The 14,808-nt window shown below is 43.8% G+C and overlaps 1 protein-coding gene across 1 annotated transcript in view; it reads right to left on the bottom strand.

The window, feature by feature from the left end:
• LOC137562860 (RING finger protein 112-like) overlaps window positions 1-14,808 on the bottom strand; it is a 117,709-nt gene that overhangs the window by 66,543 nt on the left and 36,358 nt on the right. The window contains exons 3-7 of the mRNA XM_068274628.1: window positions 14,161-14,332; window positions 11,930-12,115; window positions 10,681-10,818; window positions 4,176-4,280; window positions 531-581 (exon numbers count right to left, since the gene is read on the bottom strand). Of these exons, the coding sequence (XP_068130729.1) occupies window positions 531-581; window positions 4,176-4,280; window positions 10,681-10,818; window positions 11,930-12,115; window positions 14,161-14,332 (652 nt within the window). The remainder of the gene's footprint in view (window positions 1-530; window positions 582-4,175; window positions 4,281-10,680; window positions 10,819-11,929; window positions 12,116-14,160; window positions 14,333-14,808) is intronic.

Consider the following 14,808-nt stretch of genomic DNA (forward strand, 5'->3'; position numbering starts at 1 on the left):
AGTTTAGATTCCCTTTAAGCCTTACTTCTTTAAACAATCAGAGGAGACGAGTTGATTGAGAACTATTCTATTTCTTGCATTTTGGTAATTTTAAGTAGGTGAATTTTTGAGGCAGGGAACACACTTGACTGTTTTCGTGTGCGTTTTCTGCACAGAAAAACTAACAACTCATGATAATCAATGGGCTAGTTCACACTTAATATTTTTTTCACACGCAGAAAAAAAAACTGACATTCTGCATGATGACTCTGCATATTTTGTCAGGTTTCTCTATCAATTACATTAGCTGCTGGGAAAAACGCACGCATTTTCCTGCATAGGATCACACTTATAGTGTGCAGAAAAAGTATGCAGAAAAGCGCGCACAGAAAACTGAAAGACAAGTGTGTTCCCTGCCTGAGAGTTAGCGAACCCCTAATTTCCTGACTATTGATTGATCTGGAGCACAGTCTCTACCCTCTACTTTCTTTTGTGCACATCTTTATAGGCATTTGAATCTGCATTTGGTATATTCATTCATTCCCTCTTACCTGAAGATAATCTATAGCTGTCTCTTTCATACTGGAATTCAGATTGTATACCTAAAACATGAAAAAACAAAATTATTATTTTTATTGTTATTTATAAAGCACCAACATCTTCCGCAGAGCTTTACAGTGTATAAAGTCTTATTACTAACTGTCCCTCAGAGGAGCTCACATTCTAATCCCTACCAAAGTCATATGTCCATTGTAGTTGTGGGCCAAATTAAGGGGAAGCCAATTAACTTATCTATATGTTTTTGGCATGTGGGAGGAAACCGGAGTCCGGAGGAAACCCGAACAGACACAGAGAGAACATACAGGGCTTGTTTCCACTGTTGCGACGCGATTTCGGCCGCATTCCGACGCTTGTAAAAACGCATGCGGATGCGTTTCCACATGCGTTTTTACCCGCGATTTCGCGTGCGATTTCGCATGGCAGGGTGCCATGCGAAATTAACCATGACACTGCCAGGGCAAAATAAAATTGGAAAAGGTGCGAAATCGCACGCGAAATCGCGGGTAAAAACGCATGTAAAAACCGCATGCGTTTTTACTATTAAATACATTAGCGGCGATTCGCACGGATTCCCGACGCAGGCGAAATCGTTGGCTCTTTTGTGCGTTTTTTTACCGCTGAAAAAAACGCACATCACCAACGCTACAGTGGAAACAGGCCCACCCACTTGCATACCATGTGCGAATCTGCATGCGTTGGATGCATGCAGATTCGCGATAGTGGAAACGAGCCCACAAACTCCGTGCAGATAGTGCCTAGCAAGATGAGAATTCTATCCACTACACCATTGTTTTATAGTACAACGTGAACATACCTGGAGTAATGAAGCTCTGTGATATACATCAGACTGTAATTTAAAGTTATCAAACAGATAAATGTTTGTTAAAGTGGGATAACATTCAACAAAAATGTGTTTATCTACATTTCATTACCCATTCAGTTATCATATTTTCTTTTATGCTCAAGTAATATTGTCTGTTTACAAATTACAAGTTCCTAAAGTACAATTTATCTGCTCTGAAAGCTGCCATTGTATTTTATTGCCTAGCTGCTGTATTTATATATTAACATCTATCTAGTGATCATTTCTCAGCTCTCTCTGCTTCTGGGCTGAGTACAGTTCCATTTCAGCACACACTGCTGGCTGTATACTAATTGTAGCAACAGAGGAATGTAAACAAAAGATAATGTTATCACCTCTTTGTATGCGGCCAGAAGGCTTACCACTTAACGAGAAATTAAATTAAACAACCGCCACTCGAAAAACTGTCTGCCAAAATATTTATTAGTAGAAAATCATGTGAAAAACCATCCCCCTAAAAAAGGCGAACCCTTTAAAAACAAGACGTGGGTTTAGCACACGAGGAGTACTCCTGGACACATACACACATGCCACCTTACAATACACCTCCACACGCAGATCTGGATCGGCCGATCCCAGTCTCATGCGCGTGTGTAACCTAACTAGGAAGTGCATTAAACTTTAAGGACAGTCTCAGCAGGACTCTTCACTTTAAATGAAGCTACCTCAACGGGCTCCTTAAGTTGACCAAGTAATCAGTCACTGCATAATATCCATAGTGCAATAGTATAAGCATTCCATACAGCTTGCCTGCTCAGATGGCGTGCTCCCTCCTATGAAGCAACAGCGTGATCCACAGTTCTTTGAGCACTCAAAGCTCTCCAAGTGGAACATAGGAGTGGGTACCTTACTTTCACCTAGATCCAGGCAGTCCGCCGCGGCGTCCTGCGCCCAGCAGGTACCTGCAGTCGACAAGGGCTCTCCGTCTGCCAGCTAATGCGCTGTTAGGAGATACGGCATGTAGCGGTCCCAGCTACTCCTCCGGCCCAACGTCTCCAAGCCCCGCCCACATACGTTACGCCCACTCACGTGGGCTTCATCAGTGTGAGAATCGCATTATATTTGTCATTCAATCCTGGCGTCACAGACCCTACTCCACAAATATACGCTTGCTTAGCTGAGCTTCAGGAGTGTATGAATAATAATTGGCTAAAACTTAATGCTGACAAAACTGAGGTTCTTGTTATCGAGGGTCAGGGCTCAACAGCAAAGCAGCCCCAGTCTCAACCAGCACCGCTAAGGATAGGGAGCTCAGACCTGAACAATTCAGACTGTGTGCGCAGCCTGGGAGTACTGATTGATGGGAAATTAAGCTTGAGGAATCAAATCTCAGCTGTTGTGAAACATTCCTTCTTTCATCTAAGGAATATTGCAAGGATTAAACACCTAATTCCTTCAGAGGATCTTCCAACCCTAGTTCATGCCTTCGTCACATCAAGGTTAGACTACTGCAATGTCCTCTACACAGGCCTTCATAAGAAAGACCTACGCCGCCTGCAATTAGTACAGAATGCCGCCGCAAGGCTGTTAACGAGCCAACCTTGCCATTGCCACATAACACCAACCCTGTGCTCACTCCACTGGCTACCGATAAAATGGAGAATTCTGTTTAAGATTGGCTTACTGACATTCAAATCCTTGCACAATCTGGGTCCTGGATACCTGAAGGACTTGTTGCAACTGCATCACACCCCCCACAATCTTAGATCAAAAGGACGTAACACCTTGGTCACCCCCAGAGTCCACCTCAAAACCTTTGGAGACAGAGCCTTTTGTCATGCTGCCCCTACACTTTGGAACTCCCTGCCTCACCCAATCAGGACAGCTCCATCCCTGGAAGCATTTAAGTCTAAACTGAAAACCTACCTCTTCAGTCTGGCATTCATGAACATCTGACTATCTCCTCTGTAACACAACCCAGCCTGCAACCTTGTATTAATCTGAGACACAACTATGCGCTTTGAGTCCTATGGGAGAAAAGCGCTTTACAAATGTTATTGTATTGTATTGAATTGTATGATGACTTTCTGAGACAGTTGCCACCAGGACACAAAATTAGGTAAATTCCAAACTTTGCAGGAACAAGAGCTGGGCAATAATCTTCTAATGGGGAAACCTGTTTTAGCTGTAATCACCGTAAAAATGATTCCTGTATTTTTAATTATATTTCCTTATTGTCTATTTCTGGGGACAGGACGTGCTCTGGGATAAAAAATAAAGGCAAGTATTTTCACTTGAGACACAGACATATGAAAACCTGATAGAGATTATAGTATAATAAACAAAACGTTATAACTGGGAAACAATTTTAAACAGTAATACATTAGTGAACATGAAAATGCCCTTTAGGGCCCTTTTCCACCAGCGCGTTTGCGCTGGCTGAATCGCAAAACCGCAAACCGCTAGCGATTTTACAATCGCTACGGTTTGCTTTTTAACATAGGAATCGCGGTAGGTCATTTCCACTACCGCGATTCGCTTTTGTCGGGGACGCGAACGCGCGGCGGAGCGATAATTGCCGCGATTTTGCTATGCAGTGCATAGCATAGCAAAATCGCGGCCGCAAACGTCGGGGGAATCGCCGGTTTTGCGATTCAGCAATCGCTAGCGTTCAGCGTGAACGCTAGCGATTGCAGGTGGAAAAGGGCCCTTTTAGTAAAGAAATTGTTACAATGTCTATATAAGTGCTATGGGGGGAAAAGGGCAAACATTCTTGTGTCAGTATCAGAGGACCTTCCCACATTCCCTTCCTGCTTCCCTATTGGTTACTTACAAGGTGGGAACTGATCAGCATGGTTAATACAGACAGCTTTGCACTGACATCTGGGTGACTTGATGTAGTTGTTGTGCCTTCTGTGTCCAGGAGATATACTGCCATCTGGAGGGAACAAGATTTAGTACCTGTTAGCTGCATCAGAAACATTTCTGCTGAGATTTCTCATTGGTCAAGTCTATGCAGCAATGGGAAAGCCCAACAAGAATTCAAAGATCTTTTTACAGGGTTCCCTTTTAGTTAATCTTTGCAGCTGTTTGCAGGAAGATGGGAGCCCCAGAAAAACATCTTTAACCATTTCCCCACTAAAGGTTATTTTCCCTTAAAAACCAGAGCAATTTCCACATTTCACGATCCTCCCATTAATTCAGCAATAACTTTATCACTACTTAACACACCTAAATTATATTTTTTGTGTGGACGGGGGTGGGGGGGGGGGGAGTTGGGTGCGGAGCAAACTAGGCTTTCTTTGGGTGGTTCTTTTCGCTAAGAATTATTTATTTTATACGCATATTGAAGGGTATAAAAAGTAGAAAAAAATGAAAGAAAAAAATCGTTGTTTCTCAGTTTTCAGCCCATATCGTTTGAAAATAAAAAGTGCTACTGTAGATAAAATCCACACATTTTATTTGCCAACTTGTCCTGGTTACTACATTTAAATTATGTTCCTTGTACAATGCATGGCGGCAATATTTTTTTGGGAAATAAAGGTGTATTCATTTCATGTTTTTGGTTTATTCATTGTACTCTATCAATAATTACAGGCCCTTATTTCTAAAAATAACAGTGATCCACCCTCATGGCATACATATTTAAAAAGTCAACTCCCTAAAGTAACAATGTATGTATTCTTTTTTACATTTGGCACTTTTGGTATATGAAATTTAAAAAAAATGTTATTGCTTTTGATTCCGTTTGTCACTAAAAAGAATTCACAAGACATTGGCTTCAACCCTAAAATCTATTCTACCACTTACCATGGTTAAAGTGTTACCACATATGTCTCATTTGATAGCTAGCTAGGCATTTAGCAATCCATTAACACTGAACTTTGTATGTGGCTTTCTAGAAGCCAATTTTTTGCACTAAGTATTTTGGCACAATTCTTTCATTTAGGAGCCCCAGGAGAGTCTGGACATCAGAACAAGGCCACAAGTGTCACCATAATGAATAGAGAACATCCAGGGCTATTCAAATATAGACAGTTTGTAAGGTTCAGACTCTAGTAGTTTTCCTGATATTTTTCCAAGGTTAGTCATAATTTTGAAGATTACTTTTTTTTTTAATGATAGAGTTTGTCCCCACCTTTTTTATGTGACTTGGATCCAAGCTGCAAGGTGCATCAAAACCTACATCTACAACAATCCATTATTCTCAAGGTGCACCTATGGCTTTTTTTGCTGTCCATTTTCTTTTTTAAGTTAGAAGCAGTAAAGTGTTGTACCGTGTTAGCCATGAGTAAAAGCAAGAAGTTTTGAATCAGGATGATACCATTTATTGGCTAACTTAGAGATGGATAAACTGTTTATCCATCTCTAAGTTAGCCAATAAATGGTATCATCCTGATTCAAAACTTCTTGCTTTTTTAAGTTACAGTGCCATTCTTTGTTTGCATAGCCATACTACTGCAGGGACCCTCTAAACATATTCTCTAAGACATTGTCAAATATGTTCTAGTCCCATGCTACTGTATGAGCACAACTATACCGTACAGGTGGTAGTATGGCCTATGCCTGCTCAGTAGCAGGAAGCCACTTGCACACTTTATGCTACTGCACAGGTGCAGGCCATTCTTGCGCCAGTGCAGAGTACGACAGGTGCTTGTACATGGACGGGAGCGTGACTATGAAAAAGAGGGTCTTAGCAAGCAGTGGTAGTGTGGAGAAGGATTGAAGAAGCCTTTGGTTCATCCAGAGACTTCCATTTACTGAGATAAGTATCTAAATTGTATCTCCTCTTCCCCCTCCACGGGTTTGCTTCAAGGTTGGGACCACACATGTTTTTTTTTCAGTAGTGATGTGCTCGTTTGTTCGAAACGATGTGATTTTTCTAATCACATCGTTTTGAACAGGCAGACTGATAAGGCTGTTTCTGAACGATCCGCGCAGACAGACTGTACACTCGCTGGACTGTCGCTGGAACGCCCGCCCAGCGGGAGGGTCTGACGGACCCGTCGTTCCATAATTTCAAGCGTGTGTACGAGCCTTAACATAGACTGCCAGCAAGTGCCGGAGGTCTATATAGGTGACGTGCATGTTAAAATGCACACTGCATACGCAAAATCATCCTCGGAAAACCATACCCAGTTTATATGATGTAAGTGTAGTCCCAGCATAAGAATGATCACTGTTTCAGGCTATAAAAGCAATAATTCACAAAAAAAACAGGCACTGATGCAGAGCCACACAACCAAGTACACAAATGAATTTTTTTCTTTTAAAGCTTACAGTTGTCCTTTAACCACTTAAGCCCAACTGGACGAACATTCTCGTCCAGTTGGGCTGTGCGCGCTCCCGCGGGGTCTCCCATGCGCGCAGGGCCGGTTCAAGTAACAATTGGGCCCTAGGGCAAAATTAGCCTGGGGGCCCCCCAACAGACAACCCCCGACTAAAAAGCATCATTAGAGGCCCTTTGTTGTAGCCACATTTCCCTCCTGGGCCCCTGAGCTGGCTGCTGACCCTCCCCCAATCACCGCACAACTTAACAGACTCTGCAGAGTCCCTGGGGAGCAACAGTTAAAATGGGGAGGGACACCTTGGGGGCCCCTACAGGCTCTGGGGCCCTGGGGCGACTGCCCATTTTTTCCGATGGTAGCTCCGGACCTGCATGCACGCTCCCACCGCTGGCCGTTAGAAAAGGGATTATAGATCGCTTTCATTGATCGAAGCCCCCCCCCCCCCCCCGCAGAAAAACCGACAGCGTCTCATCAGACGCTGCGGTTTTTGTGAGTTCAAAAAGTTCCCCGTCTTCCCCATTCTTCTTCGCTCGCTCCCAGGACTTTTTCACTGTAGCCATCTTGTGGCCAAATAGTAAAACTACATCCACATCCACTTTTTATTAAATAAAAACATTTTTAACATTTAAAATGAGCTGTTTTTACTCCCACACCAAAAATTACCCACACACAATTTTTAATAAAAAAAAAATTACAATAATAATAATAATAATAATAATAATAATAAAAAACATAAATAGTTACCTAAGGGTCTGAACTTTTTAAATATGCATGTCAAAGGAGTATATTAATATATTTTTTTAAATTATGGGTTGTAAATAGTGATGGACGCAAATTGAAAAAATGCACCTGTATTTCCAAATAAAATATCGGCGCCATACATTGTGATAGGGACATAATTTAAATGGTGTAATAAGCGGGACAAATGGGCAAATAAAATACATGGGTTTTAATTATGGTAGCATGTATTAATTTCAAACTATAATGGCCAAAAACTGAGAAATAATATATTTTTTTCCATTTCTTTCTTAATCTTCCTGTTAAAATGGATTTAGAATAAATTAATTCTCAGCAAAATGTATCATTCAAAGAAAGCCTAATTGGTGGCAGAAAAAAAAAAGCTATAAACCAATTCATTGTGATGAGTAGTGATAAAGTTATTGGCAAATGAATGGGAGGTGAAAGTTGCTCAGATGCAAAAAAATAAACAACCCTTCGGGCTTAAGTGGTTAAATGGTACCTGAATTTACATGTGATATGATGAGATAAACATGGGTACATATAGTATCAATCGTAGTTAGTTTGCCTGTGTTCCCTATTTTTATTTTTTTGTGTCATTGCAAAATTTAATAGATCAGTGATTTATGTATGCAAATGCGGCAGTCTAACTGCAGTGGAATATAGCCATGGCTCTCCTCAGGGGCGTAGCAATAGGCCCTGCAGCGCCTGCGCCCGCGGGGGGGGCCGTTTTTTGGGGGCTGGGGGTGGCAGCATGAGAGGAAAGCCTTGCCCACAGTCGGCGGGGAGAGGGGAAGTTCCCCCCTCTCCCTCACCTCGGGGCTCTCCCCTCTGCGCCCCCCTCCAGCAGGTGAATGTGTGTGGGCAGCGGGCAGCAGCGGGATACATACCTTCTTCCTTGCGTTCCATCGCCGCCTTCTCGCTCTAGCGGCTGACGTCACTTCCGGAAGCGGAAGTGACGTCAGCCGCTAGAGCGAGAAGGCGGCGATGGAACGCAAGGAAGAAGGTATGTATCCCACCGCCGCTGACGTCACTGCAGGGGGATTTTCAGGTGTCTGCTGCCCATATTACGATTTTCTGGTCACTGCTACCCACATTGTGATTTTCAGGTGTCTGCTGCCCACATTATGATTTTCAGGTGTCTGCTGCCCACATTAGGATTTTCTGGTCACTGCTGCCCACATTGCGATTTTCAGGTGTCTGCTGCCCACATTACGATTTTCTGGTCACTGCTACCCACATTGTGATTTTCAGGTGTCTGCTGCCCACATTATGATTTTCAGGTGTCTGCTGCCCACATTGCGATTTTCTGGTGTCTGCTGCCCATATTACGATTTTCTGGTCACTGCTACCCACATTGTGATTTTCAGGTGTCTGCTGCCCACATTACGATTTTCTGGTGTCTGCTGCCCATATAACGATTTTCTGGTGTCTGCTGCCCACATTACGATTTTCTGGTGTCTGCTGCCCACATTGCGATTTTCAGGTGTCTGCTGCCCACATTACGATTTTCTGGTCACTGCTGCCTACATTGCGATTTTCAGGTGTCTGCTGCCCACATTGCGATTTTCTGGTGTCTGCTGCCCACATTACGATTTTCAGGTGTCTGCTGCCCACATTATGATTTTCTGGTGTCTGCTGCCCACATTGCGATTTTCTGGTGTCTGCTGCCCACATTACGATTTTCAGGTGTCTGCTGCCCACATTATGATTTTCTGGTGTCTGCTGCCCACATTGCGATTTTCTGGTGTCTGCTGCCCACATTACGATTTTCTGGTGTCTGCTGCCCACATTGCGATTTTCAGGTGTCTGCTGCCCACATTGCGATTTTCTGGTCACTGCTGCCCACATTGCGATTTTCAGGTGTCTGCTGCCCACATTGTAATTTTCAGGTGTCTGCTGCCCACATTACGATTTTCTGGTCACTGCTGCCCACATTGCGATTTTCAGGTGTCTGCTGCCCACATTACGATTTTCAGGTGTCTGCTGCCCACATTACGATTTTCAGGTGTCTGCTGCCCACATTACGATTTTCAGGTGTCTACTGCCCACATTATGATTTTCTGGTGTCTGCTGCCCACATTGCGATTTTCTGGTGTCTGCTGCCCACATTACGATTTTCTGGTGTCTGCTGCCCACATTGCGATTTTCAGGTGTCTGCTGCCCACATTACGATTTTCTGGTCACTGCTGCCCACATTGCGATTTTCAGGTGTCTGCTGCCCACATTACGATTTTCAGGTGTCTGCTGCCCACATTAGGATTTTCTGGTGTATGCTGCCCACATTAGGATTTTCTGGTGACTGCTGCCCACATTGCGATTTTCTGGTGACTGTTGCCCACATTGCGATTTTCTGGTGACTGCTGCCCACATTGCGATTTTCTGGTGACTGCTGCCCACATAAGGATTTTCTGGTGACTGCTGCCCACATAAGGATTTTCTGGTGACTGCTGCCCACATTAGGATTTTCTGGTGTGTGCTGCCCACATTATGATATTCTGGTGACTGCTGCCCACATTAGGATTTTCTAGTGACTGCTGCCCACATTACGATATTCTGGTGAACGCTGCCCACATTACAATTGTCTGGTGAATGCTGTCCACGTTACAATTTTCTGGTGACTGCTGCTCACGTTACGATTTTCTGGTGACTGGTGCCCACATTACGATTTTCTGGTGAACTCTGCCCACATTATGATTTTCTGGTGAACTCTGCCCACATTATGATTTTCTGGTGAACGCTGCCCACATTACGATTGTCTGGTGAATGCTGTCCACGTTACAATTTTCTGGTGACTGGTGCCCACATTACGATTTTCTGGTGAACTCTGCCCACATTATGATTTTCTAAAGGCACACATTACGATTTTCTGGTGAACTCTGCCTTCTGCCCACATTACGATTTTCTGGCCCACATTACGATTGTCTGGTAAAATGCTGCCCACTTTACAATTAATTTACAGTGAAACGCTGCCCCATTACGATTATTTGGCACCTATGGGGGGGGGGCCCCATCCAAATATTCGCAGGGGGGCCCAGTGATTTCTAGTTACGCCCCTGGCTCTCCTGAAAAGCAAACAGGAAACGAACACTTGCTGAACTAACAAGCCTGATAACAAGAGATTGCTGAAAAGCTAAAGCCTAATTATTTATTTTTGTTGGGAGCTGAATGAGCTTTTACATCACACTGACATGGCTGCTGTCGCATGTGAACATTTCTAAGTTAAAATCTAATTCCTTAGATAGAAAATAACAGTGTAAGACTCCAGAAAAGTTCTAATAGGATACATGATGTAAGTTGTGTATCACTTGCCTTCTTTCCATCTTTATTCAGAATGAAGGGCCTACTCCAAATCCAGATTCCTTTTGTAGCTTTATCAGGGTTGTATCCCCATGGAAAACCGTTTAGTGGATCATTTTCTTGCCCCAAAGTCCATCTACTTTCCCTTTCCTGTTAACATAAGTAAAATATTTTCAGTGCTATTCATGTGCCAAGGGGATAGTTACTACTTCTCTAATCCTTTATTATTATTATTATTTAGTATTTATATAGCGCCGACATCTTACGCAGCGCTGTACAGAGAATATAGTCTTGTAACACTAACTGTCCCTCAGAGGAGCTCACAATCTAATCCCTACCATAATCGTATGTCTATGTATGTATCATGTAGTGTATTTATTGTAGTCTAGCGCCAATTTAGGGGGAAGCAAATTAACTTATCTGTATGTTTTGGGACATGGGAGGAAACCGGAGTGCCCAGAGGAAACCCATGCAGAGAACATACAAACTCCTTGCAGATGTTGACCTGGCTGGGATTTGAACCGGGGACCCAGCGCTGCAAGGCGAGAGCGCTAATCACTACGCCACCGTGCTTCACATAATTAAAATAACAATTAAAATAAAATTCCACTTTTGTTGAAAAATAAGTAGTCCTTTCAGGTCACCATTACTAACAGAGCACCTGAGTGCTCTGAGGAAGCCGATAGACCGGCGAATTGCGATAGCTAAGGTAGGGTACACGTGGGAGGTGTCCTTTGGTGGTCCTTCTGTTAGATTTTCTACGCCGTTCTGCGCAGACTGGCTATTTATGAGGTGTAAGATTATCATTAAGTATTGTGCAGTGTGTTTATATTTATCATATGATGGGGCTGTCCCAATTTTTGTGTGATGATCACTGCAGCCATCACTTGGAGTACAATCCATCCCAAATAAAAAATCCTAACCTCAGTAAAAACCACCATTGCTGTCCTCTGAGTTGATGCAGAGTGATGCAAATTAAGTATGCAAATGTATACAGCTTGAAAATGCACCAGTTGAATCCCCCTAAGAGATTGCTGGAACAGGTAATTTATATATTTTGGGTGGGTGTTTCCCTACTTCCTGCAGGCCCCAAACATCATGTGACCTGTCCTAGCTGACCAATGAGAGAGCAGTCGAATATTTCCACCCTCTCAGTGAAAAACATATCCGTAACTGGTGGCTGGGAGTGGTGGGTCATTTCTGAAGTTTCAGGTATGGACCTCTAGGATATAAACCTAAGTCAAACATTTGTCAGTCTCACCAGACTCCGAAGGACTCTCATCAGATAATTAATCAAGAAAGATTTTCCTGAATGCCTCTCTCCCACCACGCTGATCACATAGGAAGGGTAGTTTTTACAATCTTTATACTCCAAGAAGCACCTCTCCAGCACCGTCTCCTGGAGGTATAACTGTCCATTTCTATCTACAGATACCAGCTGAAGGCACTGCACAAGAAAACAACAGAAAAGAAAAGAAGTTACAATCAGCAAAGTGAAAAAGTGGCGATTAAAAAGCACACTTCATGGAATTTGTTGTCAATCATTTGACCTTATGCATAAATATATATAGAAGGAGAACTGTGAGTTACTTATAGCTACTGCAGCCTCACTCACACTGTTAGTGAACCAAATAAAACAGAAACACTCTTTACTTTTTTCTTTGGGCAAGTGACAAGAGAAAACAACATGTTCAAGTTACATTTTCATTTGTGATTGATCCCCCCCACCCCTGAGTTGTTACTGAAAAAAATCTGGATTGAGTGATGATCATCCATGGCCATTTGTTGCCTTTTTTAGTGCCCTAGGCAAAGAACAACACCCACTGTCACCCCCTCACCCTTGCTGCAAAAGTCTCATACACACATGCAGCTGTTCCACCCAACTATCATCTAAACTTGTTCTGTTGGAGGATAGTTGAGCGTGTGTACGCTGACGTCCAACTGATAACAGGCGATTTTGCCCAATCCAACAGGAGGATCAACCTGCCCAGCTATCGCGCAGGTTGGCCACATGTGTACAAGTAGTATGAACAGCTTGTTGTTTTTGAATGCGGACGCAGTATTTATATATGTAAATTAGTGGGTTGTTTAGTTGATCAGCACATGTGTATGTACTTGTCATGTAAACAACAAGTTGTGCGTCTGATCATGTTGTGCAGTTGGTTGTGCATTAAGTATGAGCCTTAAAGAGACACTGAAGCGAGAATAATTCTTGCTTCAGAGCTCATAGTTAGCAGGGACACGTGTGCCCTTGCTAAAACGCCGCTATCCCGCAGCTAAACGGGGGTCCCTTCACCCCCCCCCCCCCCCGCAAAATCAACGACTAAATTGGTCGTAGATTTTGCTGCTCCTAGAGGCAGGGCCACCGGCTGCAGCCCTGCCTCTCAGCGCGTCTATCAGCGGCGCATCGTGAAGGAAGACTGAGAGGGGCGGAGATACGCGCTGACAGACGTGCGTGGGGCAGGGCTGCGGCGGTTAGCCCTGCCTCAATCAGGAAGAGATCCCCGGCTGCACGGAGGGGATTTTGGGGATCAGGGACCCCCGTTAAGCCGCGGGATAGCGGCGTTTTAGCAGGGGCACACATGCCCCTGCTAACTATGAGCTCTGAAGCGAGATTTATTATAGCGAGATTTATTGAAGCGAGATTTTATTATAAGACATGACACAGTTTTAATGTGAGTTCCTAATTATACCAAGCTGAATACTAGGATACAGAGTTGTTGAAATAAATCAACAAATAATATATGTATAACAGACATTGCTAATCAAGCCTTGTTGTTACGCTGATACAGGGCTGGCTGGATGAAAGGCATAAGAGCCCTCTCCAGTCTCCAGCAGGCAGTACTGACTGATTTGCCTATGCCAGCTTTACAGTTACTGAGACCTTTCTGTTTACCAATTGTCTCTAATCCAGCATTCTTTCTATCCCCCACCCCCTTCCTTTTAAAAACCTCCCTGGCGTTCTGGATGAGCTAGGCTCGTCCAGAGACGCCAGAGGTCACCGCTCAGGCCCCGCTGGGCCGAATTGAATAATTTTTTTTTAAACATGCAGCAAGCATTGTGCTTGCTGCGTGTCCTACCTGATCGCCGCCAGTCGCCGCCGATCTGCCGCCACCCGCCGCGATACAGGGCCCCCCCAGCCGAGACCCCATGCGCTGGCTGGCCAATCAGTGCCAGGCAGCACTGAGGTGTGGATCGGGTCTCCCTGTGACGTCACGACGAGGGAAGCCCTCAAGGAAATTCCGTTCAGAACGGTATTTCCGGACGGGTCATTGCGCCGGCGGCGATCAGAGGGCAGGGAGGGACGCCGCAGGGAGGGGGGATTCATGGAGCTAGGCTAGCTACATGATAAAAAAAAAATGTGCAAAAAACGTTCCCGCGGCCGCAAGAACGCCAGGCAGCTTAACTGCTATTCCCTCTCCTTTCTTGTAGCTGTCACAAGTAATCTGGAAAAATTGTATTGCATTTAACATATTCATTTGTGGTTCTGACCTGGTTGTTGTAGCATTCTGGGCAGTGATCTTGAGATGAGCCAGGGACACTGCGATACTCTGAGATGCACTTCCAGCAGAAGACATGTCCACACTCCATATAGATAGAACTCTGTACTCTTCCATTACAAAGGGTGCAGATACCACTGGTTGCATGTCCAGTTGGCTGATGCATGTATTAAGCAAAAAAAAAAAAAAAAAAAAGAACAATCCAAATAAAATTTATGAAGATAAATATTGTTATAATATGATTAATGTATTGTAAAATATTACAGTTTTCTCTAACACTTTGTAAAGTTGCCTATTTATTTACTTGTGTCAGTATTTCCACAGTCGACAAGGAGAGTGTGGTTACAAGAAAAAGAAAGAACACCCTTTTTCAAAGCACAATACAAAAACAAAAAAATCATCCAAATGAACAACATATGACATATTACATTTTAAAGCAAACCTGTGACTTTGCTAAACGCAGGAAACAGGAGGGGGAAGCCTCTGAATATAAAAGAGATTTCCCCCTGTCCTTCTCAGCCAGGCTGATCCAGCGATAAGACCCCTGTAGTGCGGGGCACTGTAGCTGCACAATAGATTGGACCCTCAACCTGGGCTCTGCATTTTCTGCCGTAGCCCTAGCGGGTCCATGCTAGTGCGC

This window comes from Hyperolius riggenbachi, chromosome 3 (genome assembly GCF_040937935.1).
Source record: "Hyperolius riggenbachi isolate aHypRig1 chromosome 3, aHypRig1.pri, whole genome shotgun sequence".
NCBI lineage: Eukaryota > Metazoa > Chordata > Amphibia > Anura > Hyperoliidae > Hyperolius > Hyperolius riggenbachi.